The 26980-nt window shown below is 42.7% G+C and overlaps 1 protein-coding gene across 1 annotated transcript in view; it reads right to left on the reverse strand.

The window, feature by feature from the left end:
* Nucleotides 1-23512, reverse strand: part of LOC126528565 (uncharacterized) — an 89813-nt gene extending 66301 nt beyond the window's left edge. The window contains exons 1-4 of the mRNA XM_072284542.1: nucleotides 22974-23512; nucleotides 14914-15391; nucleotides 14283-14289; nucleotides 1582-1958 (exon numbers count right to left, since the gene is read on the reverse strand). Of these exons, the coding sequence (XP_072140643.1) occupies nucleotides 1582-1958; nucleotides 14283-14289; nucleotides 14914-15391; nucleotides 22974-23196 (1085 nt within the window). The 5' untranslated portion in view covers nucleotides 23197-23512. The remainder of the gene's footprint in view (nucleotides 1-1581; nucleotides 1959-14282; nucleotides 14290-14913; nucleotides 15392-22973) is intronic.
* Between the last annotated feature and the right edge of the window lie 3468 nt (nucleotides 23513-26980).

Genomic DNA, 26980 nt, shown 5'->3' on the forward strand with positions numbered 1-26980 from the left:
AGCAAACCGGCCGCCATTGTGTAACACAAATTACACGCTGGCCCATTTTTTTACATCGAAGCTGTTAAGGGCTACTTACCCCAGAATCGTGTCAGTGTGTTAACAAACACAAAACTATCATCATCAAGGTTGGCTCCAGCTTCATCGCCTTCCACAGCTGGCTCGTTGGCGCCCCTCGGCGCTGCTGTGCGAACGCGTTAGTGCCACTGCTCCCGCGTTCGTCCTAGTCATCAACTAATTAAGAAACGCAAGGACGTAACGAATTTTACAGCGAATTACAGCGAAGCTGTTAAGGGCAAGTTCCTCCACGATCGTGAGCGTGTGTAGACACAAAACTCCCCACACGTTGGCCGATCCCGAAGATAGTGCAATGCCAGGCCAACCCGCGGCGGAGGTGAAGCTGGCGAGAAGCACTCCCCATACGCGGGCCGATACCGAAGATAGTGTAATACCGGGACGACTCACGGTGGAGCTGAAGCAGGCGTTAAGCACTCACGGCGGAGGTGCAGTTTGCCATTAAGGGGCCCACATATACTCTTCGCTGGTGATCGTTCTTCACAGGGTGGAAAGGTACTGACTTTTTTTACCAATCACACGGGTGCGCGCTATATTTCTACTTCGTTTAGGAGCTTTAATGTCATTTCTACTTTAGTTGTCTACACTGGTCAAACAGAAAGCAGGCGCGCGTTTAATTTGGGGGCGTGTTAGAATCTCCCTAATGGATGTTAAGAACTGTTGCTACATGACTGAAACCTTCAGCTAGCACCGGTGATGAAGGCGACGGCTCCTGAATATGTTGCGTGAGATTAGGATAATGCTAAGCGTGCCCGTCTGAAGCGGTGGCGTCCAACTACCGCTCCCGGGAACCATCAGCTAGCACCATGGGCCAGCATCGATCAATAAACTGCAGCTGTGGCAGCAATTATTTTGCGCCGCCTCCACAGAGTGTAACATTGTAGTCTTGTTGTATCAATAAGGAAAAACTTATTAAAACATAAACACTTTAACTAGGAAGCACAATTATGGCAAATGCAAAATATGCCACAAATGTATCGATAAATGCACAGAAAGGACTGCAAATTTGTAGGGGCGTGCGAATATTCAAAACATTCAAATAGCGAATCAAATAGTGGCTCATTCGATTCATTCTTCGAATCAAATAATCACTATTAGTAACTGCGAATCTTTTTTCAAATACTTTCAAAACATCAACTGTGCCAAATTAATCATAACATTGGAGCAAAAGTATGGTAAATTTTCACGCCCCCACGCAGGGATAGTATAGACATAAAACATAACTTGTGTAGTGGAGCAGGCTACATCACTTAGGAAGCCATACTTTACAGCTTGTACAGTGATCATTTACACTCTCTGAATAGCAATGTGCATGCGAAGAAACTACTTGTTTGCTCGAATAAATTTTCATAGACAGCATACAGCCTTCTACATAACAGTACAAGAAACTCTAAGGTTCAGGAACCCAGAAACCTCTTGATGCAGTTTAGAAATCACATACTGCCATGAAAAAATCAATCAATCTGTTCATTCACAAGAGAACCGCACACCCCTAACCTTTAGGGCTTCTTGCCTGTGTGGCGGGACATGTGGCTTGTAAGGTGGTCCTTCCGTGAAAAGGATGTGCCACAGTGTACGCAGGAAAAGGGACGCTCTCCTGTGTGGCAGCGTACATGCCGCTTCAATGTTGAACTGTCAGTGAACGCGTCAGGGCACAGATGGCACTGGTAGGGGCGCTCGCCTGTGTGCGTGCGCAGGTGTGACTTCATGTGCTTCTTGTGCTCAGTCGCGTAGGTGCACAGCCGACAAGAATGCAGTTGGCCTCGTATAGACACAAGTGACTGGTATTGCTCCAGAGACCGCAATGTGAAGGAACCTGCAAAGCCACAGCGGTTACAGAAAAGTGGTGCAAACAATGCGTCACACTCTATGAAACCGGAGTGCTATACCCGACAATTAAAAAGGGTTGCCACATTTGTACACGAAATATGTGATCTACTGTATAGACCCATGTAAAGGCCGCACCTGTGTAAAGGCCGCACCCGCAACTTGGCAACCCGAAATTTGAAAAAAATAAAAGAAAGTCCAACCCAGAAGCAATTGTGTTTCGAGTCCTGATGCCATGCACGTGCATAAGCGCATTTTTGTGCACAGCGTACTTCCGTGTGTGGCTTCTAGATGGCGAGAGCTGTGTGTTTACCTCTGATGCAATAGTACATCCGTGGATCCTGGGTGTGCACAAGTCAAGGCAGTGCCGGCACAATTTTAACCAAAAGGTTCGATCCCATGCAAGGGCCACACCTTGCCAAAATTGGAGAAAAAAACGTGCTGTCCTTAGAGGAGGCTACACGGTATCCTTGGACTACTGAAAACAAATATTACTGTTATGGCAACAATGCACTGACCCATTGCATGCCTCACACAAGTTTCTATCCCTATATACTTAACTATCCTTCATACGTACAAACTCCCACTGCCAGTACACATCGGTTGAAATCGCCATGCAATTTTGATATTAGGCATTGATAGTTAAATTACTTTGTATGCATAACACTTCTTTATGTACTCACCCATCAAACTATTACTTTTTTTTTCTTTACATAGAAAGATTAGCGCAACAAATTTATGAATTGATATTAGAACACATGTAGCATATGTGAAATGAAATACGAATATGAAAAAAAGTAATAAGCAAGAAACTGAAATATGTATGATAGTGAAAAAGAAGAAAAGAATAAACACAGCATTTACAGAGGTTAGGAGGGCACCACATTTGCTGGCAGAGAAATATACAGCCACATTTCTGTGCATTAAACAAAAGATTGTCTCTTTATTTGTGCATTGTAATAATTTTTCAAATAATTTTTCCATTGCTTCAGGAAAAGCAAAATGAAACTACTGAGTAATGAAGATAAATTATTCACCAATCAGTGCTTCTGTCACTGACACAACCACACATGTACAAATTTTTGAACAGATCTCTGAAGATAGGCAACATTCCGTGTACTATAAATTACATTCTCTAATAGTATATTGCAGTCTCTTTTTTATCATTATAATTACTTATCACTCAATGCAATAAAACTTCATTTTCTTGATGATTTCAATTCAATTATGAAGCAGCAGGTGAACTTGCATTAGCCTTGTTCCAGACTAGAGAAGCATACATTACAATCAGTAAACAGTCACATCAACATCACAATGGTAAATCCATCCTAGATCAAAGTACCGCTTCATGTAACAGAACCAACAAACGGTTGCTTTCTGAGAAGAAGCTGGTTAGATGGATTACTTGTAAAGTCCGAACAACAGAACTTCCTGCGTGTTTTGTAGGAGGCATGGATACATCTGTAATGAAACGGTCACTGTTAAAACCAGCACAAACACTAACACACCCACACAAACTTTTTCCGAGTCGACAAACAAATTTAGGTTGGGAGCAGGGTGCTACACTTATATTATGACCTCATATATCTATTACAAACATTTATCCACTGGCTCATTCCAAAGCAACTTCATAAGACTAAAATACTATTTTTGCTATAAGAAAGCAGCATTGTTTTGAGCACTAATGTTTCTACACCCTATGTCTCGATCAAATTGGCCCTTCTTTCAAACAAATGTCCCCATGTTCCTCAGTGCATTGAAAGTGTGATTGGAGAGTATTGGTGAAGGCTCTTTTACAGTCACTGAGCATGACATCTGTTAAATCCAGCTGTCACACTCAATAGAAAAATGGTCCCCATTTTTAAATCCCCATTGCTAAAAGTTTATGTGACGTTAATTTATACACAGATAGTTACACAGATAGTCACGGATAGTCACGTGTGCACAGATAATCAAGCCCTGCATGATGCAATTGGAGATAAATTTAGCCTCTCATTCCATGGTGTGAAAGGTGCCGATACGTGCAGGAGTGGCTGCGTTTGAGAGAGCTCACTCTGCCTTAGTAGGTATAATATACTGAACTCAAGCCAATGCACATTAGGAACAATAAGGCTTACAAATATGCAATTTGTTGCAAAATATGACGGTTGCATAGCTAGCTTCTCTGTGTTTGACATGTAGGAACGTAGGACATGTCCAGAAATGGAATGTAGAGATGCAGGCAGCAAGACAGGGATGCCAATCCGCACTTAACACCTTTGACTATGATGAGCCCACTATGGATAGGGAGCAAGCATGATTGCAAAATTAAATCGAAGAACCTCCACTACATAGTTGCATGTGATGTTAAGCATGTAAGCTTTGTAACGCACGAATAATTCTGTATGAATTCTGGATTTATAATGTCATTTTTGTACCCTAGTGGCCCGTACACTCTCAGCAGCATGCACAAGATGCACCACGTATCCCATCACATCTGCATCCCCAATAGAGTGTACCTAACTTTTTTATTGAGCAGACCTGGCACAAACTTATTTCACGTTGCCTTAGAAATGAGGAAACATATTATACTCAATTTAATATTCAGTTGCAGTTTTTCTCAGTGTTCATACTCGATTCCATTAGAAAATGTCACTATTTCAACATTCCCAGTTTCTACGGATGAAGTACCTGGCTGTGTTGGCGATCAATGGGCCGACTGATGTGGCCGAAGGCATAGCACACTTTTTTTGAAAAGTTTACTACTGCTACTACTACTACTAATTTTTTTTTTATCCTGCACAAGTCTTTTCCATAATGCTTTCTCTGCGTGTGTGGGCAAAACACATCCATCAACAGATGTGAGCATATTCTTCAGCAAATCAAGCTCCACTCTTAGAATGACAACTCTGGCAAACCTTGCTAGGAGGCAACACAAATGTCTTCTCGCTGAATGCACTTTGCTAACTGCAATATTTTTTTTTTCTAGGGAGAACAGGCTATGCTTTGCAGCCAAGATGGTTCCTGGATGAGAACACCTTTAAACCCAACTCCATCTCTTCCTATGGGACACATAAGTTTCCAAACTGTTCGTGTGGTTTCACAAAAAAGCCCAAAAACAAACCCCCCTGTACGTATTAATTTCTCACAGGAGTATAGAAGCTGCAAATATGCTGCAATGGAAGGGCATGGGTAGATGAACCGGTTTGGATGCTCCTCTCGTGTCCAGCCTGACATCATGAGTTCACCACATTTCAAGCACACATTAACTATAATTGCGAAGCTGGCCCAACAGCCCAGCAGTACTGTTGCATTCAATATTAGCTGCAACACAGTGCTCGTGTTTGCAGGGGCTCGAAGAGGGCACTGTGGCACTGTCGCAAGGAAAAATGAGAAAACTGAACACCCTGCCAACTACTGGTATTTATTAAACCAACCTTTTGCATTTTGCCACCATTGTGCAGTCCTGGAGCAGGTTTGACCAGAGAAACCGTGTTGCAGCTCATATTAAGTGCGACTGTACTTGCTGTTGCGAATGTGCAAGCTGCTCAACGTTGGTGGGGGGGATTATAAGGTGACCAGAAACAAAAAGATTTTTTCTAAGACAAATATCTTAAAATATCAGAAGCATCATTATGTTAAAATGCCACAAGTGATCAGTAGATTTGGAAACACTGCCTAAAACATCACGTGGGGTGTAAAGGAAGGTTTAAACCAGACTGGACAGTCCTTTTTGATATAAGTTCATCCAGGTGTGTCACTTCTGACCAGCAGCTCCTCCTTTTGCTTTAGTTTTTTTAGCTTGTTGGCCTTCAGGATGTCTGAATCAAGAAATTGGATACATAATTGTGCACTTGAAGGTCGTATCCTTAGGCAGTAATTAATGTTGCGTGCCTCATAATGAAATCGGGCCTTTGGCACGTAAAATCCCAGAATGTGGCTTCGACTGGAGCATCAGGACCCTAACGCTTTTCATAAACCAGAAGCGCAACTCAAATGTCACTGTACAGACAGGCTATCAAAATGAAGCCACTGCTGACGCCTAGATTCTGGCTCATTTCTCTTACTATTTCATCCAACTTAAGCCCACTCAGTAGAGGCGTATGAAAGTTAGTGTATAATGTATAAATTGTGCTTTTTACTCAGCCCCCCCCCCCCCCCCAAAACTAAATATTTAACACTTTCTTCAAATAAAATATCCTCTGTGCATTGCTATATTTTTTAAGCTATGCCATTTATTTGCAGTTCGCCTTCAATTTGTCTGACCTTCTCTTTCTTCTGACACCTTAAGCATCACTTTCTCTGACACCTTAAAATTCGATATCAAGTGATATTAATGACTGGCACATTTTGGAGTAGCATTTGGGGCAGTCAAATATGTGTCTCGAAGCCATTAAATGAGCTTGCAGAAGAGGTTTATGCGGAGCTCTTACAGTGCGAAAGAGTATGCGGAAGAGTATGCGGAGCTCTTACAGTGGCCAAGCCATGTGAAAGCAATAAGTGGTCGCTTGTTTATAACCTCAATCGAAAGATTAAAAATTCCAGTTTTCGCTACAAACTGCATTGGAGCAGTGGTGTCTGAAGATGAGCTGCAAAAACACTTTGGGGTGGCTTTGAAAAGCACTGAAGTACCTTGAACAGGCTACCTGGAAACTTTGAAGGCAGTTGGGAACTTTCAGCATGACCTCACTGGTGTAAACGTATCCTACAAGATGGGGCAGTTCATGAAACAAGAAGGTATGTTCAAAAGACAGCAGAGGCATGTGTATTAATGCCCCTCACCTGCTTATATGATTCTTTTTCAACTGTTATTTGTAGAGATTACAATAAATTTTACAGAAACAAAGGGTGGGTGAATATTTGAAGTTCCGAATACAAATCAAACAGTACACACTAACCATTCATATTCCAAAAGGAACTATTCGGTATATTTGAATATTCCAAACTAATTATTTCGAAACAAGTGCCAGTTAGAGTGTGGTTGCTCTTCTCTGCCTACTAAACAAAGGATCGCAAATTATAAGAAATGAAACAGCAAGTACTTGAAACAATGCTGAAAAAAATGGGCAATGCGAGCTTTGTTTTCTGTTTTGTAGTGAAAGCCTACATTTCAAGCAAACATTTGATGCGATTACATGTTGCATAGGATGAAAGTAACAAAATTGTATCCTTCACCATTAATTGTAAAGCATTTAATTAACAGTTAAGCTTTGCTTCACATATATTCCAACATGTACGTTGGATCTCAATATTTTTCTTGTTTCACTACTACCAGCTACTACCAGCAACCCTGCAATGATTTATCTCACCATTTTTGGAAAGCTGTATCTAGAGTTTTTCATGTCACTCTACTTCTTACTGACACTTTTCATCTAATTATAATATTTGAGAAGGTGATCAATTAGGACTAATTATGTAATTACGCAGGACGAAAAAAAAAATAGTTTGAGCATCTCCAAGAGGTGGCAAATACTACCTTTGCTCTGTCCAGCTATGTGGCATTTGCATATTTTTAACTCTGGCTAAAATTAGCTGGGATGCCCTGTATAAAGAAATATATGAATGAATATCCTCTATACAGTAGAACCTCGTAAATATGTTTTGGAAAACAAAAACGCGAGGAAAAGCATACTAACCGGGAAAATGTACAATCTGAAGTCACAAAAAAATTTGACAGGCTCAACTATTGTTACTATCTTCCGTAATGCGAAGCGTCGCATGGATCATTGCGGCGCGAGACGCTAACGCGTGTCGACCAGGTGTTGCTCCGGCAGCCCAAAACACATTTTTGTTGTCTTCCTTTTGCATGGTGATTTAAGAGGGCGATGGGAAACTAAAATGAAATGGAGCTGATGGGCGATGCCGGGTGCTGCCAAAGTGAAACGTGATGCCCACATCGCACCGCCTGCAGCAGGGAATGCATCAATGCATTTGGATTATCGCATATATACTAAAAGCATTTAGTACACTACCAATGGCACTACGCACCATGCGCTGTAAAACAGACAGGTGAAAATGCTTATCGCAATAGGTTTCGCAGCGACAGCCATGAATGCTGCGTGTGACCACCCGGGTGGAGATCTGCTGCTACCGGAATAAGAAACTGGGTGCGCCATCATAAGACAGGTGGCTATACACTGTCCTCGATTGTGCGTGCCTCGCACCTCTTCTTGTTCACATGGGATCTAGTGGCCGGAAAACATATATGATCGCAGTCTGCAGCAGGGAATGACAGTGCATTTTGGTCATCACCTGTTGACATGCGCTATGCTTCCGACGGCACCACGTGCTGTGAAACAGATAGGTGAAGATGCTTATGGCAATAGGATTGGCGGTGATAGCTCTAAATGCCACGTGCGGCAAATCCTGAGATTTGCTGGTGCGCGCTAGCGTTTTCATGCAAGATGGGCGGGTGAGAATTGCGATGAAGCTGCCGTGGCAGTACTCGATCGCGCGCCTCGCGCATTTTCTTGTTTACATGGGATCTATCAGCTGTAAAACGTATTATATAATCGCAGTTTGCCGACCCAACGTACTGAACGTTGGTGCCAAAAAATCATGTGTTCCGGGAACGTATGAGCCGGTAAAAAATGAGCGCAGCTCCATTGGGTCTTTCTTTGTGTTCTCAATTGCAAGTGTTGGTGCCGGGAAAACGTATGTAACGGGAACCTATAAATGAGATTCTACTGTAGTTGTACTCACTGTGGGTGTTGCTGTAGGACAAGTTCTTGATTTGTAATATTCTCTATGCATAATTATTCAGTTATGTGTTGATGTAACGTCATAGTTGTTTTCTATCTACATAACCATGTCATGTGTAAAGACTAATGTGTGCGTGTCTGGTACGGCGGCCAGCCAGTGACTCTAAAGGTGCAGAAAGAATAGTGGGATTCGGCACGAGCCCGCAGGACACGGCACCTCGGTCAACAGTCAAACACGAAGGCACACAAGTTCTAGAAGAGGGAGGAGAAGAAGAGAAGAAAGAAAATGAGAGGTTTTTTCTGTCAAGAAGAAGCCTGGTGTGTGGCGTGGAAGAAGCGAGGCTGTCAAGCTGTGGGCCCGAACCTCAAGACGTCAGGAGCACTGGGCAGAGAAGCGAAGCTGGCAGGCGGCGGGCCCGAGCTTCAAGACCTCAGTGGCGGTCAGGACGTGGTCCTACCTCCAGCCTGTGGTGTTCGCAGATTCTTGTGACATAGTGTGGGAGGCAAAAAAAAAGACAAAATTATGGGGTTCTACATGCTAAACCACTTTCTGATTATGAGGCACGCTGTAGTGGGGGACTCAGGAAATTTGGACCACCTGGGGTTCTTTGAACGTGCACATAAATCTAAGTACACGGGTGTTTTTGCATATAGCCCCCATTGAAGTGTGGTCACTGTGGCCGGGATTCAATCTCGTGACCTCGCGCTTGGCAGCCCAACACCATAGCCAGTAAACAACCACGGCGGGTCAGAAGGCAAGAACTTTCTACCACTCCCCTCCTGTGACTCCTTGGCCAAGCTGTGGCTGATCCTAAAGAAGCAAGCAGCGACCGATGCTCGCGTGACCGACGCCCTGCAGCTACACTGCAATGCGTGTCAACTAATTGTGGGCGGTCACCAACCTTAATGTTTTAAATAACCAATTGTTTAGTTATGTGAGAACATCTAGAGCTGCATGAGTGTTTTTGTTAGTTACAGCATCTCGCTTAGTTGGTTTGTCTGTGTTATGCTTTGTTTGAATTATATACGTTTCGTTAACAATCGCCTTCATCGTTTCTTTTCCCCACTGTGGACTCGTCTCAGTGGTGGCCAGAACAATTTGAATTGTGCAAGTGTGAATTCACTACCAGGCAAACAATCCTGCATTAATCTAAGCACAGCAAATCATAACAAACCAATGTATTTTCTGTTATTTTATATCAAGTCGTGTATTTGATTTACACGTGTATTTTGTTGTTGTATATGCACTAACGTGTGTGCTGGTGTCTCTAACAGGGAGCCGAGGCTGAGTCAGGCCTGCCACCTTTTGCCTTGGTGTCCCCTTTCGTTTGAAAGAAGTAAACACCAAATCAAACTTAATAAAAAAATCAAACACCTCCATAGCAATGAAGCCTACATAACTACAACATTTATTCTACACCACCGAAAACAAGAGGTTGACAAGACACGTTAGGCAAAAAGAAAAAGAACATTAAAGAAGGGTAGCTAATCAGGCATGGATTCTAAATGCAAGCTCCGAGCACATGCTGCAATGAAATCATGTGTTACCTCCAACAGTGGCTGGCCCATACACTGGGTGTTTCTGCAAAGACCTTTATTACCAATTTTAAGAAATCACCTGTGGCCCTTCTATCCAATTCTACCCCTTGAGCTGGATAGCTCAAACAGGCAGACATTATTTGCACAAGAAATTGAAATGTATAGCTGGTTAATTACCAAAAGTTCTCTATGTTTTCAACTAATTATCTATAAAGTACATCTATTTCTTAGTTTTCTTACACAAACTCATGCCTTGTATATTTACTCTAGCATGCAATATTTGTGGAAATGCTGTTCTGTATTCATATTTTATTATGTTCACGCTCTTGTATGCACCTAATAACAATAAACAATAAAGGAATGGAAATCTTACAGCACATATTGTAATTTACAAATTGTAACCAGTAGTTTTAATTGTAACCGGGTAGTTTGATGCATTTTGATTGCTCGTGCAAGTGATGTCCCCCCTCTTTGAGTAGACTAGCTCAAGGACTAGAATTTTGCTACTATCTGCAACAAGCAATTTAAAAAAATTTCCAATATTTTTCGCGGAATCACCTGGTGTATAGTTGAGAATGAGGGCATGTGGCAAGAATAAGCACAGTTCACAAAAAATTTGATATGTGAACGTTTTCTTTACTTCTGCCATATCCCCAGCAGGCTGGAGAGAGAGAGAGAGTGTGTGTGTGTGCATGTGAGTGAATGCACGCATAAATCAATATGAATGAATAAAAAGTAAAACAAAGGAAGACAATATAGAATGCAGAACATCACACCTCTGTCATGTGCATCGTGCTTACTTCTGGTGTAAATGATTAACTTGTCCAAGTTCTCACCCTTGCTACACTTACTTGCATTTGAGCCAACATACTTCTTTTTAAAAATTTCCAAATACAAAGCTTGCTGCATGAAACAGATTTGAGAATGTGGTGTAGTAATGAGCAAATAGTGCACGCTGCCCAGACTCGCTGACATTAGCTTTTAACGAAACACAATCCAACTGCCACAATGCTGGCAACATGGAAATAAAGGACTGTGGTGGTGACGATGGCTGCAACTGTGGAGACTCCTGCTCGGCAGGCTATGGTGAGAATGCCTGTGGTCGCATGCTGTCGGTCAGGACACGCCCTGCTAGCTGTTGCTATTCTGGCTATGGTCTTGGCTGTCTCCTTCACTAAATTTCTGCATGCAGCTCTAGAGGCTTGGTGGGCAGGCACTTGCAGTCATTGAAATTGCTCGATTGCTCAGACAACTCTGAAGCTGCAACACCACTGGCTGCACCTGTGTAAAGTCCAGTTGGCACATGCTTTAGACATTCCAAAACCTTAACACCAGCAGAAACTTTAGGTGCCACACAAAGCACCAACTTTTTCCTAGCTACTGCTCGACCTTTAAATTCGATTAGCATCTTAAGATACGTTACTTTCTTTTCAGTGGCTATGATTGTCTCTAACCATTTTCTAGCCAACTTGAGTCATTGGGGTTAATGGGCTGAGCACCGTGTTGCTGTGCTGAAAAATCTGAGCTCAAAACCAACCATTAGAACAACTTGGGTCTTTGGTTATGTGACACTGGGTATCTGCTGCTCTCTCAAGAACTTCTTTGATGCCAACTTGGGTATGTGTATGTGTATTGGGTATGTGTGAGTGGGTACATGTGGTACTCGTCAATGCAAAAAAAAAAAACCTTTACAACAAGCCCCGCATTCGTCTGAAAATCAAATCACCCTTGTCTGGATCCCAGCACACGCTGGCGATGTCCACCTGCACCTCACCAACCTCAATGAGGTTACACACTCCGTAGCATGAGGACTAGTCAAACGTGCCAGAGGTGGTGCAGGTGCACCCGCAGGACGCGACCGCCTTACAAGATACGACGACCTTGCGAAGTACTTCTACCTCAAAAGAAGAACCTTCCCCACCCCTCACCGCAAGTTAAACAGAGCACAGGCAACCACCCTTCCCCTGTTACAGACCAATACATGTTATCACATCATATACCCCGACATCAACCCAAGCCACACGTGCAAGATCTGTAAAACTCAATCAGCAACACTCCCCCCACATGCTATGGGAGTGCAAACACAAATACCCAGGCCTTAATCCTGTGACCCTCTCGTCCAGATGGCATGCCACCCTGCACAGCTTCCATCTCAACGACCAACTCTGGGCTAACCAGCAGGCCTATGAAGCGGCGAAGAGGCAAAACCTCAACGTCGCATTGTGGAAGGCCTAGGCCCAGCCGACTAAACTGCTGGTTCTCATTAAAGTTCACTCTCTCCCTCTCTCTCTTTAGAAATTCTCTGATGCTGGGCAGAATCAAACCCGCATTATATATATTCAGACATGCGTCATGCACAAACTTCGCTGCGGCACCACTAGATTGTGAATTTTTTCATAGAGGGATGTGCAAGAGAGCCTGGCTGCATTCATGCCTCAAACATGACGCATATTGTCAGTGGCAATACAGTTTGCCGCTACACTACTTTAATGCTAATCACATTGGTGTTGACATTTATTGAGAGATGGGTAATGCAGGAATTTTCTGTTTTTGGAGCAGGTCTGTGTGATAAGCCTAGCATGTTACCTAGGCATATAGGAGCCAGCCAGCACATGATTTTAGCTGAATTTCACAGTAAATGAATGAAATTGGCTCTAGGTGCTTTTGTTAAATTTCTTTCCTTGACGAGGTTCTATGGTATATGGCATAGCAAAAGAATATTTACGTAATTTACTTTCAGAACAATAACAGAACTGCCACAGTGTAGTGCTAATCTCACAGTACTGTGCAATTCACAGTTCCAGCCCGACAGCTGTGATATGTTACGTCACGAGAACCTATGGGTAATCTTCAGTTGGCCTGTGAGAAATATCGTACTGTCATCAATCCATGCCAGACATGTGACACGAGTGTACATGCACAATTTACCAGTCCGCATGTCTGGATACCTCAGCAGCTGATTCCGGCCAGAGGCAACACCCACTACACCATTTCAATACAGCATACAAGCTTTACTCGGTTTCCAGACATGACATAACTAAACCTCACCGATGGCTTCTCAAAAGTTGTGGCACTCACTTTCTCTTACTGTTCCCTTGGTGTGTGAATGGCGACCAGTGTTATGGGGTTTGCCGATGCTCAAAGACAAGTATGACACTGGACACTTAAAGCTTGAGAACAAACTCTGCCTAGGTATGTACTTCAGCTTGTGAACAGCTTGAGAACATTTCAGCTGGCACAGTAGTTTAGTCTGTATTAAAACAGTGTGTGCCATGGCAGCCAGGTAGTACTAATACATAAGTGGTTGTTACTAAAACATAAGCATTTGAACTAGGAAACACAATTATGTCACATGAGAATGCCACCAACCATGTGCTGTTAAACATGTGCGAAAGACAAGAAATTTGGCACATACTACTGTGTCCTGTCTCAATTGTATGTTTCCATTTTCCTTGCTGAATTCTTATATTATGAGTAGTTTTAAGGTTCGAAGCAGTCCTTAAGTGACCCGAGAACATTAAGCCCCCCGTCTGCATCACATCTGAAACCTTGTCAAGAAATCTTTAGGTACGTTGACGACTATGTTATTTTTCTTGACAAGGCTTCAGATACGGTGCAGATGCAGGTCCTTAATATTCTTGGGTCATTAGGGACTGCTTCAAGCCCCTTGAATTGACGTATGAAATACCCACTAATAGCACTCTTAAGTTTCTTGACGTTGAGCTAAGTTTTCACCCAGAGCATACGTGTTGGTGTTACAAACTTCGTAGCAATAAGCCAGTTCTTTTGCACACTTCCGCACGTTCAAAACTTGTCAAGAGAGGGATCGTTAATCTTAGTTTTCTAATTTCACTCAATAGATCATATCCTCATCAGTTGTAAGCTAGTTTTCTTTACCAATCCAAGCAGTTGACACTAGCAGGCTATTCTTTGCATGTACAGTGTTCAGTTGCGGAATCTCTGCTTAGTAAAGTGTGTGTGCCGAGTGGTTGTCAAGTGGTCACTGCATCTGAGAGACATAAAAAGTGGCTGTTACATCCTACATTCATACGCTGTCTCACAATATCAAGAAAACTGCAGATCATTCCAAAGTTAAAGTTATCGTCTCTGCAGCTCAGAGGCTTATTAAGTTGTGTAATCAAAGTAAATGTTGCAGTGTGCCCCACATCTGCAACAAAAAGCACAAAAATATGTTTGTCATCTGTGTTAGCAACATGGTTTATTGTATCCCACTTTCTTGTGGTACACAGTACATAGGGTAAACGGGATGCTTATCAATGAGCAGCTGAGAGAACACTCGTACAATGTCTCATACAATGTCAAGAAAAGAATCGGTAACGATTGGCTTGCATGTCATTGCAGTTTGTGTGGCTGTGACCCATTTTCTGCTCAATGTACTGTTGTCAGCATAAGCGCTGATCTACTAACATGTAAGATAATTGAGGCTGGAATGATCTCACGACTTGGCTCTGAGTGTGTCAGCACACCATCTGTACATTTGTCAAAGAGTTAACTTTCCTAAGTGTGTGAAATATGCATGTGCAATGTGATGAGTGACGGCTATAAACACGGGTCGCCGAAAATAAATCTTTTTGTTGGAAGTTAAAACACGTCTGGCACCTCATTTTCCGTCGTCTATATCTGTGCTGCAATAAATCAAGATGTTTTACCAACAAGCCCAAACAGCCACGTTGCTCTCAATGCAGTTTATAAATCAATTCTTGCCAAAAAAAAATTAATTGGATCAGTCGGTTGATCAACAACAAAACTTGAAGCCCCTGGCCTTTAGGGCTTCTCCTCTGAATGACAGGACATGTGGCGTAAGAGGTTGTCTTTCCGTGAAAAGGATGCACCACAGTGGATGCAGGGAAAAGCACGCTCTCCAGTGTGGGTACGCATGTGGCGTGTCAGGCTGTTATTCTGAGTGAATGCTTCTGGGCACAGGTGGCACTGGTAGGGGCGCTCTCCCGTGTGGGCGCGCACATGGCGTTTCAAGCTGTTACACTGAGTGAATGTTTCTGAGCACAGGTGGCACTGGTAGGGACGCTCGCCCGCGTGGGTGCGCACATGCTCTTTCAGATGCCACTTCTGAGTGAATGCCTCCGAGCAAAGATGGCACTTGAAGGGCCGCTCGCCTGTGTGTATGCGCAGGTGCTGGGTCATGTGCTTCTTGTGCTTAGTCTTGTAAGTGCACTGCAGGCAGGAATGCAGCTGGCCACAAACAGACACGAGTGAAAGGTACTGCTCACGGGATTCCAATAGCAAGGAACCTGCAACGTCACACGAAGCACAGGAAGTCACTGTAGCAATGTGTCATATATTTCGTGGAACTAAAGTACATCTGGCCGTTAAGAAGTGTTGCCACACTTGAAGGCAAAAGACTTACTAACCTTGGCCTTGCAACCCATATATTACTCTCATGGCAACAGTGCACTGGTACAGTATACATCTCACACCATTTCCTATCTCTGTATACATGTCTGTACACAATTATTTTTAATACACAGATTATAGCTTGCAACACAAAGGTGGGGTTTGGCAACCAATTTTGATATGATGCCTCAACAATCACTTATGCACTCACTTATAAAGCAAGATATTACACGTTTTTTTCGCATCATAACACAGCACTACAAGAGCACCAACATATATTTGAACAAACGAAGCCTATGAGATCAAATATCTACATGAATTAAAGTATTATTACTAAAAAAAGAATAAAAGAATAAACACAGCATTTATAGAGGTTAAACTGACACCACAATTGCTGGTAGAGGAGAATACAGCTCCACTTCCGAGCATTAAAAAAAGCATCGTTAACCACTACAAAAATAAATAACTAGTCTTGGTAGATGCAAACATCTACTTCCAATATAGAGGCTGTATTTGGCCTACAATTTTGATATTACGGCTAACCCTTTATTGACGGCACATATAAATACCAGAATTTTTTTTTATTTTCTATCTATACGTGCTAAACACATTAGGAATAAGCATAACTAATTATAAGAAAAATAATTTGCAGAAGCTTTCTCAGCAGCAAGTGGGAAACTATATATAGGGCAGAAAACTGAAAGTGGGCATCACCCCAAGCCAATGGCTACATTTGGAATTTGCATGGACAGTTCTATTTATGTGTGAACCATAGATGTACGTTTTATTTGCTACATACCATGTGCGCGACATCACTGCAGCTGGAAATCTTGCATCAGTGTGTCTCTCTGAGCATACCTTTTAAGAGAAAGTTACTCATGTCCGAAACTTCTTTCTCGACCTGTGCTCCTGGCTCTAAACTAACAAATGATGCTTGCTGCATGTTATTCAGTATTGGCCAGGGCCATTTAGCTAGGAAGCTTGTACTTAATACCAAAACTCGGCAAGAAAAATAGTTTTATGGTATGTTGCTTGTAGGCAACGCTCAATAAAGGGTTAAATAGTCAAACTGCTTTCATATGTAGCACTGTATTAGAGAAGGATTTGTACAATGCAGCACAACAAAAGCATCGGCTGATGTTAGAACAGATATATTTATTTAGTTTGTATTTATTTATTTATTTATTTATTCACCTGCATCACTCATGCAGGCATTACCGCAGGCAGGCTACATTGTAAAGGAAGGAACGAGCGATCACATACATAAAGCACGATAAAATGCATCATTGTTTTCAATGTTCACAATGTCAGGCAAAAGAGCATACCATTCTCTTATAAATCGAACAAAAAAAGAATACTGAAAGGAAACTCGCTGACTTTCAGTACAGGGTATCGTCTCATCGCAAATAAGTAGGCTACTTAATATAGCTTTCTCTCTCAATCCCTGTTTTAGAATAATAAACAGAGCGAAAAAAAAATTCAATCTGATATTTTTTGGCCGCTCTTTTAGTGCTTGCCAAGATAACTTAATTTTACTTTGTTATACTTAATTTTCTACTATAATTATTAAGAATAAACCTAGCTGCCCTATTCTGCACTCTTTCACGAGATCAGCCGTGTACGGTTTCGAACATAGAGCATATGAAATGAAATATTACTATAGACAAAATAAATATGAAATAAAATGATAAATAGCTGAAACTAAAAAAAGGAAAGAATAAACACAGCACTGTGATTACACTGACACCATTTTTGCAGGTGGTAGAACAGTCACATCTCTGAGCACTAAACAAGGGATTCTTTCACTCTAATAGTGCATTGTAAACACTTTCCATTATTCTGTTTCATTGCTTAAGCAATAGCAATATGAGACAAATCCTCTCTAGCCTGCCCCCCCCCCCTCACTCACATACATACACACACAAACACACACACATAGTAATGCACATATGAATGTATGAAAACAGTCAATATTCCACACTATATTACATTCTCTATTTGTACATTGCAGTGTATCTTTATTTTACCCGGATGATTACACGGCAGTCAGTGCAATAAAACCTTTTTTTTTTCATTATTTCAGTAAAATGATGGCGCAGCAAGTGAATTTGCCATTAGACTCGTTCAAGACAAGAGAAGCATAGACGGCAATCAGCAAAGAGTCATATCACCATCAAAAGGGTAATCAATTGTAGATCAAACGGCTTTGTCACGTAGCAAAGAAAAAAAAAATGGATGCAGTTCAAGAATCTGATGAGCTGGTTTACAGTCGAAGCCCGAGCAATACAACTGGTACGATGTTTTTTTCAGGCGGCATGGAAACATCTGTAAAAACACGAGGATTACTGTCAGAGCCAGCATAAACACTAACAGTTACACCCATATAAAGTATTTTTTCTTTGTATTGACAGACGTGTTTAGGTTGGGGCACGATGCTTTCCTTCACAAGATACGTATTATAATCTCATATATCTATTACAAACAATTATTCACTATGCCAAACCTACTGAATAAAACAAATAACTTTTTTCAGTACGAAAGAATCAATGTTTTGGACATCAAGTTCACTAAGCACTCAGTCTTAATCTCACTGACTCCTATTTTAAACAACCAATGTCTCAGTGCTTCTGCCAGCACTCAGTGCATCGAAAGTGCGACTGGTGAGTACTGGTGGAGCCAGTTTTGCTGCAACTGAACATGACATCTACTAAATCCATCTCTCACACCTTCAGAGAAAAATGGCTCATGAACAAGAATCAACTGTTACCTAGCTTGCAGCCAGGTCATAAATGCTCATCAATGTCACTGTTGCCCACATTTATTTCAATTACGATTTCCTTTGACGTTCTAAATTGTACAAAACTCCACAACAACAAAGACACCTCGGCAAGTTGTAATGCATGAAGCTTTTTTTTTTTTTGTTACTGAATAACGTAATGCGATCCACAATACATCCATATGTATACAGCTGTCGCTGTCACTTGGCCGAAAACACCAGTCTATTGGACATGCCTGTAGGCTAGAAAGTGACGAGGTACACATTTTAACGGCACGAAGTTTCTGGCATTGCACTGCAGTCTGCAACAATTACAGCAATACCATAGCATGCTTTATTCCCACACCAACGACATGAATGCATGTGTCACATCTGCTGTCCGTCTCCAGTCGACCAGACTATAGTAGTCTATTACTCATATGCCTGTGCTGCATTTTTTTACCATGCGCACTAAACTTTACTTGGAAGTTGGCACACGTGGCCCCTAAGGGGGAACATGAATTTTCGAATTTTTTTATTTTTAAATGACGTTTAATGAAAATCCTCACCTTGAGGTTCTCATGCTTATTTCAAAAATTTGATTAGATTTTGCATATCGCGAATAGTTTCAGAGATAACTAAAATTATTTATGTATTGTTTATCTGTACCACAGCAAGGCCACTACCAGCCATAAAGTTAATTTTGACGTATGGCTGGATACTACAAACTGTAAGGAAAACAAATGTTGGAGTACTTTTATTATATGGCAGGTGTTAGCAATTTTATAGCACATTGAAGTTCAATGCGTAGAAATGACTATCATATGGTGCAATTAGTGACCAAATTGAAAATTTTCAAAGCCGAAATATAAAAATTCTGCTCCTAGTCTTTCAAGTTAAACGCATGTAGGTACATGCCACTCCAAAAATAATGGCTTCATGTGTCCTGAAGGCCGAGATATCACTTCTGCAAATTATAAGAACTCACACACACACTTACTAAAACAAGATTTTGAGAGAACATGAAATAAAAATAATAAAATAACCTTATTCTTAATACATAACACTACGCAATATTAAAATGTTTTCAACTGCCATCTGTTTTTGCCGGTCTTTCTCCACCATGCGCTTGGTGTGGCCAGCGTTCAGACACAGTTCTTTGAGTATGGCTGCTGAGGCTTTTTCATTCCCGGCATTAAAATTCATTACATCTTCAGCCACAGCTGCTTGCACAGTGAACAGTAATGCATGCTGCTCCTTCAGTGCAAGCGCCCCTGTCATAGAGTAGAGACTCTGTTGTTTTGAGTCTTTCCTCGTTGGCATCGCTCAACAAGTGCTTCATCAAACAAGCACTTATACACCTGAAGAAGCGACTCATGTACATGGGGTGGCAGATTATGGTGGTGCTTCAGAGCAGGCTTCCCTTTGGGCTTTGTGGTATTTTGTCGACACCAATATTCTGTGCCTTCTGGACAGAGACAGTGATTTGACACCACATCATTCGAACTAATGTGGTGGTACGTGGCCATGGCCACCCTATGCATCACCCTTGTGCGATTTCAAGGCCCAATGGTAATAGTTACTGAGCTCAGTAATTAGGTTGCCAGTCAGCTTACCCTTGCCTCCAAGGCTGCCAGTTCCAGAGCACTTCTGCTTTGAAGGTGCGGCTGTCATCATCCGAAAGTAAAGTCCTGTACCACATCTTACGCCTTTACAGCGCCCTTCGAAAAAGAATCACTGAAGCTTCAAGTTCCATTTCAGTGGCTCTCTTAATAGTGTTCTTCTGCCACATGATCCTTCTTGCAAGCCTGGTAGGTCAGGCCATCATCTTTTGGTGCCTGTTCGCAGCCAGCACAAGATGTTTTGAGCGTCACAATATCGAGGACGATGCCTGTCAACAGCTCCATCACCATGTCGACACCTATACGGGATGAGTTGTCGTGTGTCATCCACGAGCCGTTGCATGACACGGCAATGTTATCTGCATTTTTTACCTTTCATTGACCGTATAAATCACATACTGATCAGGCACATGTCCCGATCAACTTTTCGGCAGCTTTGGTCGCCACGGGTGCGGGCTTTGTTTTAGAGTGCAGGCTCTTAGGAGCCTGTTCCTGCGTTGGTGCCCTCGGCGTAACTTAGCAAACAAGCAGCACAGTGAAGAATGAAAGAGCGAACGAGGAGCACTGCAGGGGATGAAAGACAGTGATAGTCAAGGGAGCATGAGGAGGAAAGTGGAGGAGGAGGTTATGGCAAAAACAGGAGAATTGTAATCCTGCACAAAACAGGCTCTGCGTCAATGATGGCTACGAGATGGTGGCAGACTAGCACGCATTAGCTGGATAAGTCAGTTGGACATACCCGTAGACTAGCAAGTGATGAGGTATATGTGTTTAAACGACAGGAAGTTGTTGGCAATGCATTGCAGTTCGCATCATTTGCAACACTGCCATAACGTAACATGCCCCCCTGACAGGAGGAAGTGTGTTGGGGATGAAGGAAATTGGAGGAAGTGAAGCAGAAAATTGTCAAACAAATATATGGACAGCAGTGGAGAGGGGGGCAAACCAAAAATCATCGGTTAAAAAGAGGTTAAATAAACAGAGGAGTGCAAACAAAATAGGGATGCAGATGAAATCAGCACTGGGACATACAGAACTTTCAAGCAGAAGATAGCGAAAGAAAACATCTACAATAATTCCAGAGGAAGCTTTTTGTTGTTTGAAGCCAGGACGGTAGTTTTGCGGACTAAGACGTACTGAGTCAAATACCAAGGGATAGACCTGTTATGCAGTGCATGTGGAGAGGAGGATGAAATGGCTGAACACCTTACAATGTTTTGTAAATGTCTACGCCCTAAGTTCAAAGCAACTAGGATGAGTTTTTCAAAGCATTGAGGTTTAGGGACAGTGGACTAAGTGGGTAGAAAAAACTGAACGGAGGTTATCTGAATGGTGGCTAAAATCAAAGAAAGAGTGAAAGTTCATCCCCCACCAAGTACAACATATACTACTAGTAATAGCTAGGCGGCATGAGCGGCCATCCGATTTAAAGAGTTCAGCCTTATCAATCCATTCATTGTCTGTTCACCGATGATGCTAACGATAAGGCATGCAGTGAGTGCATCACCGATAATATATTTGGAAAAAAATTGCTGCATGACCGGAGGTCTGTCTGTGGCGGCTGATGTGAATCGCGCCCACATGTCACCCATGCGCTGCCTCTCACCATTAGCCGGGCCGTCCGCCACACTTCACTCCATTTGCAACATGCCGTGTGAGTCAGATTGTCTGCGCCAGCCAATATATACCAAAATGAAAACACATACAGAGCTGCGCTCAAATTTCGCATTATTCTGACTCTCTGCTTAGCAGCTGAGCAGAGCAGAAGTACAAATGTGCAAGCTCAGTCCACTTAGCTGCAAGCAGGCTAGGGAAGCGAGAAACACTGTTTGCTTACGAGCTGCCTAAGTGAAGCGTCACTGCCATCTTTCACTAGCAAGGGTGGTTGATGGGCGCTCCCTTTCGCTTGTGCATTGAGGCACCTCACTTGCCTCATACTTTCTAAGATGGCTGCCTCCAGGTGAGATGTTCTTGACCATGCCATTCATTTCAACCATGCCTTTATGTCCATCTGCGCAGCACAAGCCATGAAAGCATTTCGCATAGGCGAAGGTTAAATTTGCTGAAAGATGTAAGTGCGGACCGATTTGATAACCCCGCAAGTCGGAGGACGTGCTGCGAAATTTGGTGTGCGCTGTGCAGCATATTGGCATCAGAGAGGATTGGATTGGATGCAGAGTGCAAGCTTACTGGCTATCACATGGCGTTCCCCAAGTCAATGCTTTGTTTTCCACTCGACAAAGTGGACCAGTAACGCATTACAAGCGCACGTCTAGCTACTTCGTGGACAAATAAGGTATATAAAGGCCTTGCTATACAAGTGCACAAAGCGGCAGCTAAGCCTTGAAATTGTGCCAAAGCTGAACTACAAAAGCAGCAATGCGATGATGTGAGAGCATTGCTGCAAGTGCAGCAGGCTTTCCCTTTGCATGTTACAGGAGTGTAGCATGCTGCCAAATTTGTCCCGCATTGGACGTCACTTCGACAAAAAGAATACCAAACCATGCATACCCAACCACACAGGCCCTCCACATGGCGCAAGAAAATTGCTGAACTAATTGAATTTCTCAAGGTAAAATATGTAGAAAAGTCATAAAGTATGACTTACAACCTACAGACATGATAGTGTCAGATTGTAATTCAAGTGAAGCTTATATTGCCTCGCTCTTGTCAGCGTTAGTGTTGCAGTATGAAAAAAACTCAAGCCGCGCAAAAACAAAGATTGCTTGTTGGGCTGCAGATTCGAACCATCAACCTCCGAGGTGTGAGACCACCACGCTAACCAATTCAGCCACTGTCGGTTCATCATACGCGCCCCTTAAGGCGTGGTTTTATATGCATGAAGTAGATGCAGCGCAAGGCGCGAGCCAATCACAGGCGTCCCCTTCCTCTAAAAGAGGGAAAGGGCGTGATCGCATGCTCGGTCACCACGCGTCTGCCATTTCCTGCCAGTTTAGGCTGGGTAGTCACATGGGGAGGCCGCATTTGGTTTGTTCTGTTGAAGAGCAGGCTGCGTTGTAGGAACTGTAGTGGGAGCGGGTCGTGCGCCGTGCGTTTGGTCGAAGAACAGGCAGCATTTCATGAACGTCGCTGGGAACTCACTCAAGAAAGAGCTTGTCATCAACGTGCTGACCTCGCTGTGAGGGAGCGTGAAGCCAAGGCATAAGACAACGAAGCGCCGCAGGTCCCAAGCTTCGCCTGCACTTCTCTTCACAATAGTGGAAGGTTGGTCAGTTTTTTTATATATGAGAAAACATAATTTTGTAACGTAAAAACAAAACCCACAGACACCTTTTCTAGCATTTCTACCATTCATAGTGGCCATGGCCTCCCAGATTTGCAGCAAATCTCGAAGGCCATAAAGTGGCGCACACGGTTCCTTGCAACACCTCCAGATGGTGCTCGACACCGCTGCATCATGGCAGAGGCGAGAAAGGAGGAAAGCACGAGAGTGAGCTCAACATGCAATAAACAACATAAATGCAGAGCAGCAGAAGAAAGTAAAAGTGGGTAGAGATTGAGGAGCAGTTAAATAGAGAACAAATAGGGGTGTACACGGTTAAAGAGACACACCTTAGAGATATAAAGTACAAGTTAAAATACACTCCTTTATTTACAGGGATCCACCTTGACCGCTTTCTTCTCTTCTTACCTTTCTGTTCTTGTCTCTTCAGTTCTCTTCCTCTTTGCCAGAATATCACGTCTTCCTGGACTTCGGTTTTATATAGGTACATTTCCCATTGTTGCTACTTCAGTTTTTCCTTCTGGTCCTGAATAGTGTAGGGATTTCAGAATTCCTATTTGCTTGATGGTCTTTATCACTGCGTAGGCAGCAGAAAATCTTGACTTCGGTTCATCTAAACTGTTTCAGACTAAAATATCGCCAGGCTCTATGACAGGCATCTTGGAGCTATGTAGCAGATCATAGTGTCTCCATAGTTGGTCTGTAGCATATAAGCACCTATTCCGTCTAGCGCTTTTCCTGTATATCTACTTTTCCGATTCCAAGGTTGTAGTCTGCTGGCAGCCAAGTTGTTTCGCCTGATGCAGCAAAGTTAAGCGTGCATCCTAATCCCATGGTATGAGCATGGTTATGGTGCCTGACTGCCCCTTTCAAGGCACACTTACATCCAGCATGGAAATCATGGTAAATTTCAATGAATGTTTTCAAGTCCCAAAGGAGCCTCTCAGCTAGGTTGTTTCTTTCACGACAGTAGGGTGCAGCAAATCTAAGGGCAATTCCTCTTTCACTGGCCCATTCTTGAAGCTTCTTACTGCGGAAAGCTGGCCTGCTGTCAGACACCACCACCTTGGTGTTCTTGGACATACTTCGTTCCAGTAAAGTAAAAAGAGAATAGGTGTCTTCCTTTCCTGACTTTGCAGCAGCCATGCATGTGCATTCATCTATTGCAACAAGGAACGCTTGAGTCTTACTGGCTCCCTCGCCTCCCCTTTTTATTTCGGCAAAATCGAGACGAATCACTTCAAATGGTACTTGGGAGTCATTAGCGATGGCCATTTGATTCCATCTTAGAAGATATGTGGCCTTGTTAATCTGGCACTGGTGACAGGTTTGCATGTATTTCTTGATACCTTCCTTCACATTTTTCCACGTGAATCGACTTTTTATCTTCCACTAAGTTTTCCAGCATCCATCATGCTCTCCTGATTCTGGGCTGTCATGGTACAGCTTCAAAACCTTTTTCACCAAACTTCCTGGCACACAGAATTTGCCAATATCGCAAGTCTTCGGTGCCTTCCAAAAACTGTAAATGTGTCCATGAGCAGATGTGTTCACTTCTGTGATGTGGAGCCTGGAAAGAGCATCTGCATCAGGGAGCTTATCACTAGGTCGATAGCTTAAATCAAAAATGAACTGTTGTATTTCACTGATCCAATGTGCTACCCTGCCTTTAGGCTGTGTTAACCCCAAAAGGTAGATTAATGCTCAGTTGTCAGTGAAAAGCCGGAAATGGAGACCTCTATGTAGCTTCTGAAATACCGGAGTGCCATCACAACAGTCAGAGCCTCTCTTTCTGTGGTCATATAAGGTTCTTGAGCTTTTGAGAACGTAGAATAATAGCCAATCACTTTGAGTTGCCGTCCTTGCTGTTCCTTTGTGTCCCATGGATATAGAACGGCCCCTGTACCATATTGTAAAGCATCCACGCACAGTTCGAAAGGCTTGTTGAAGTCAACGTGAAGAAAGGGGTTAACCGAGGGACCCGATTTTTATTAGTCATATCATAAGAAGCCAACAAACACTGACACCAAGGACAACATAGGGGAACTTACTTGTGCTTAATAAATGAAATAATGAAACAATAAGTTAATGGAAATGAGAGTGGATGAAAAAACAACTTGCCACAGGTGGGGAACGATCCCACAACTTTCGCAGGTGTCTCAACACAAATATGTTCAGGAAAATTTGTTAGCACCTCATCAGCACTTCTAACTCTCGATGTGAATTTTCAATTCCACACAAATTAGGCTAAATGATCCGTCAATGGTCACTTCGTCTTTCCAAGAAATATTCATCTTCAATCGCTTCCTATCAGGTCTAGATAAACATGAAGTCAACACTCTGCATGACGAGGGCATCTACTTTCAAGTGACGTCCACCAAATCCAACTTCTACTTCTGTACAGTGCTGCAACCTTCTAGTTTTTCCATCATAGCTTTGAACACTAACTATCCTTCCTTCGTGTACCTTGCTCTGTTGGACAAGTTCCTGATTTACAAGGCTTACGGATGCTCCAGTATCTACCATGAAGTCCACACTTTTTCCATTTAGCATCATTTTACCAATAAAAGGTTTGATTTCAAAAGGTATATTTTTCATGTTTTCACAATGGTCGGACTCGGTACTCAAATATACCGCTTCGCCACGTGCACCAATGGTAAGCGATAAAGTACTATGCCTTTTGATGGGACCATCAATCATACTATGGCTGGACACATAAGGCAAGCAAGTCATTCATGGAGGTTAGACGGTGTACACGAACCTCTCTTTGAATTATCAATGGAAGGATTGCAGAGTCCTGTGGACTAGGGTCGGCAATGTAGAGTAATTGTCTCTTCTAAAAAAAAAGTAAACCATGGCTGTCCCTTCTCTGCGTCTAAAAGAGATTGCCTCTTCCAATCTGTCGACCGGATTTCGCCCAAAAGCAGAAAGAAAACTATATTTCCATTTGTGCCATGGATCACGGCATTGGCTTGCGATTCGCATGCCACACCATTTTCTGCCATTGCAAGATAAAAAACAATGCATGTTACACACTTTGTTGTCCAATGACGTCTAGTACTTTTGCTCACATGCGTATTCATAAAATCTGAGCCACAACGTGGCCGCATTGGATGCCCCATCGAAACAATCAAGCTCAATCTCCTCTCAACGTGGTTTCTGTGCTTTTAGTGAGTCACAAACTGCTTCGAGAATCAGTCGCCATCGCTCATACTGCATGGTCTGCTGCTGCAACAGTGCTTGCAACAAGGCACTATTCGTGTGCGCAGTCTCGTTCTTGAATCCCTGAATGTCCCGGAAACAATCTCAAATTCAGACACAGAAGCATCAATGTGTACTGAACCTTTCTCTACGAGGGCCGCTTCACTCAGTTGACTGTTCTCAGTAATGATGCGAAGCATTTCCGATGAAGTCGCTGATTCCTGAAGAAGCACTGAGTCTTCACCATCAAGCTGGTAGGTCTTCACGGTCGCCTGCCCATAAGCTCTTTTTACCAATGTTACTTCAAGCCACATGGCCAGCTGTGCCAAATATAAAGTACGAGTTAGAATACACTCATTTACAGGGACCCATTTTGACCACTTTCTTCTCTTCTTTCCCTTCCTGTTCTTGTCTCTTCAGCCTTCTTCTTCCTTGCCGGAACATCACGAGAGACTCGGAAGAGCCGCCAGTGATGGAGAATTATGTTTGGGAAGGGTGCAACAGAACTAAATCAGAAAGAAAGGGAGGGGGAGTCAGAATGCTCATCTATCAGGGAGCCAAATGGAAAAGAATAAATTCAAAATGTCAAGAGCATCTTTGGTTATCATGTACAATGAGTGGAAAAAAATTTGGCTCGGCATAACGTATTTGTGAACCGGAAATA

This window comes from Dermacentor andersoni, chromosome 9 (genome assembly GCF_023375885.2).
Source record: "Dermacentor andersoni chromosome 9, qqDerAnde1_hic_scaffold, whole genome shotgun sequence".
NCBI lineage: Eukaryota > Metazoa > Arthropoda > Arachnida > Ixodida > Ixodidae > Dermacentor > Dermacentor andersoni.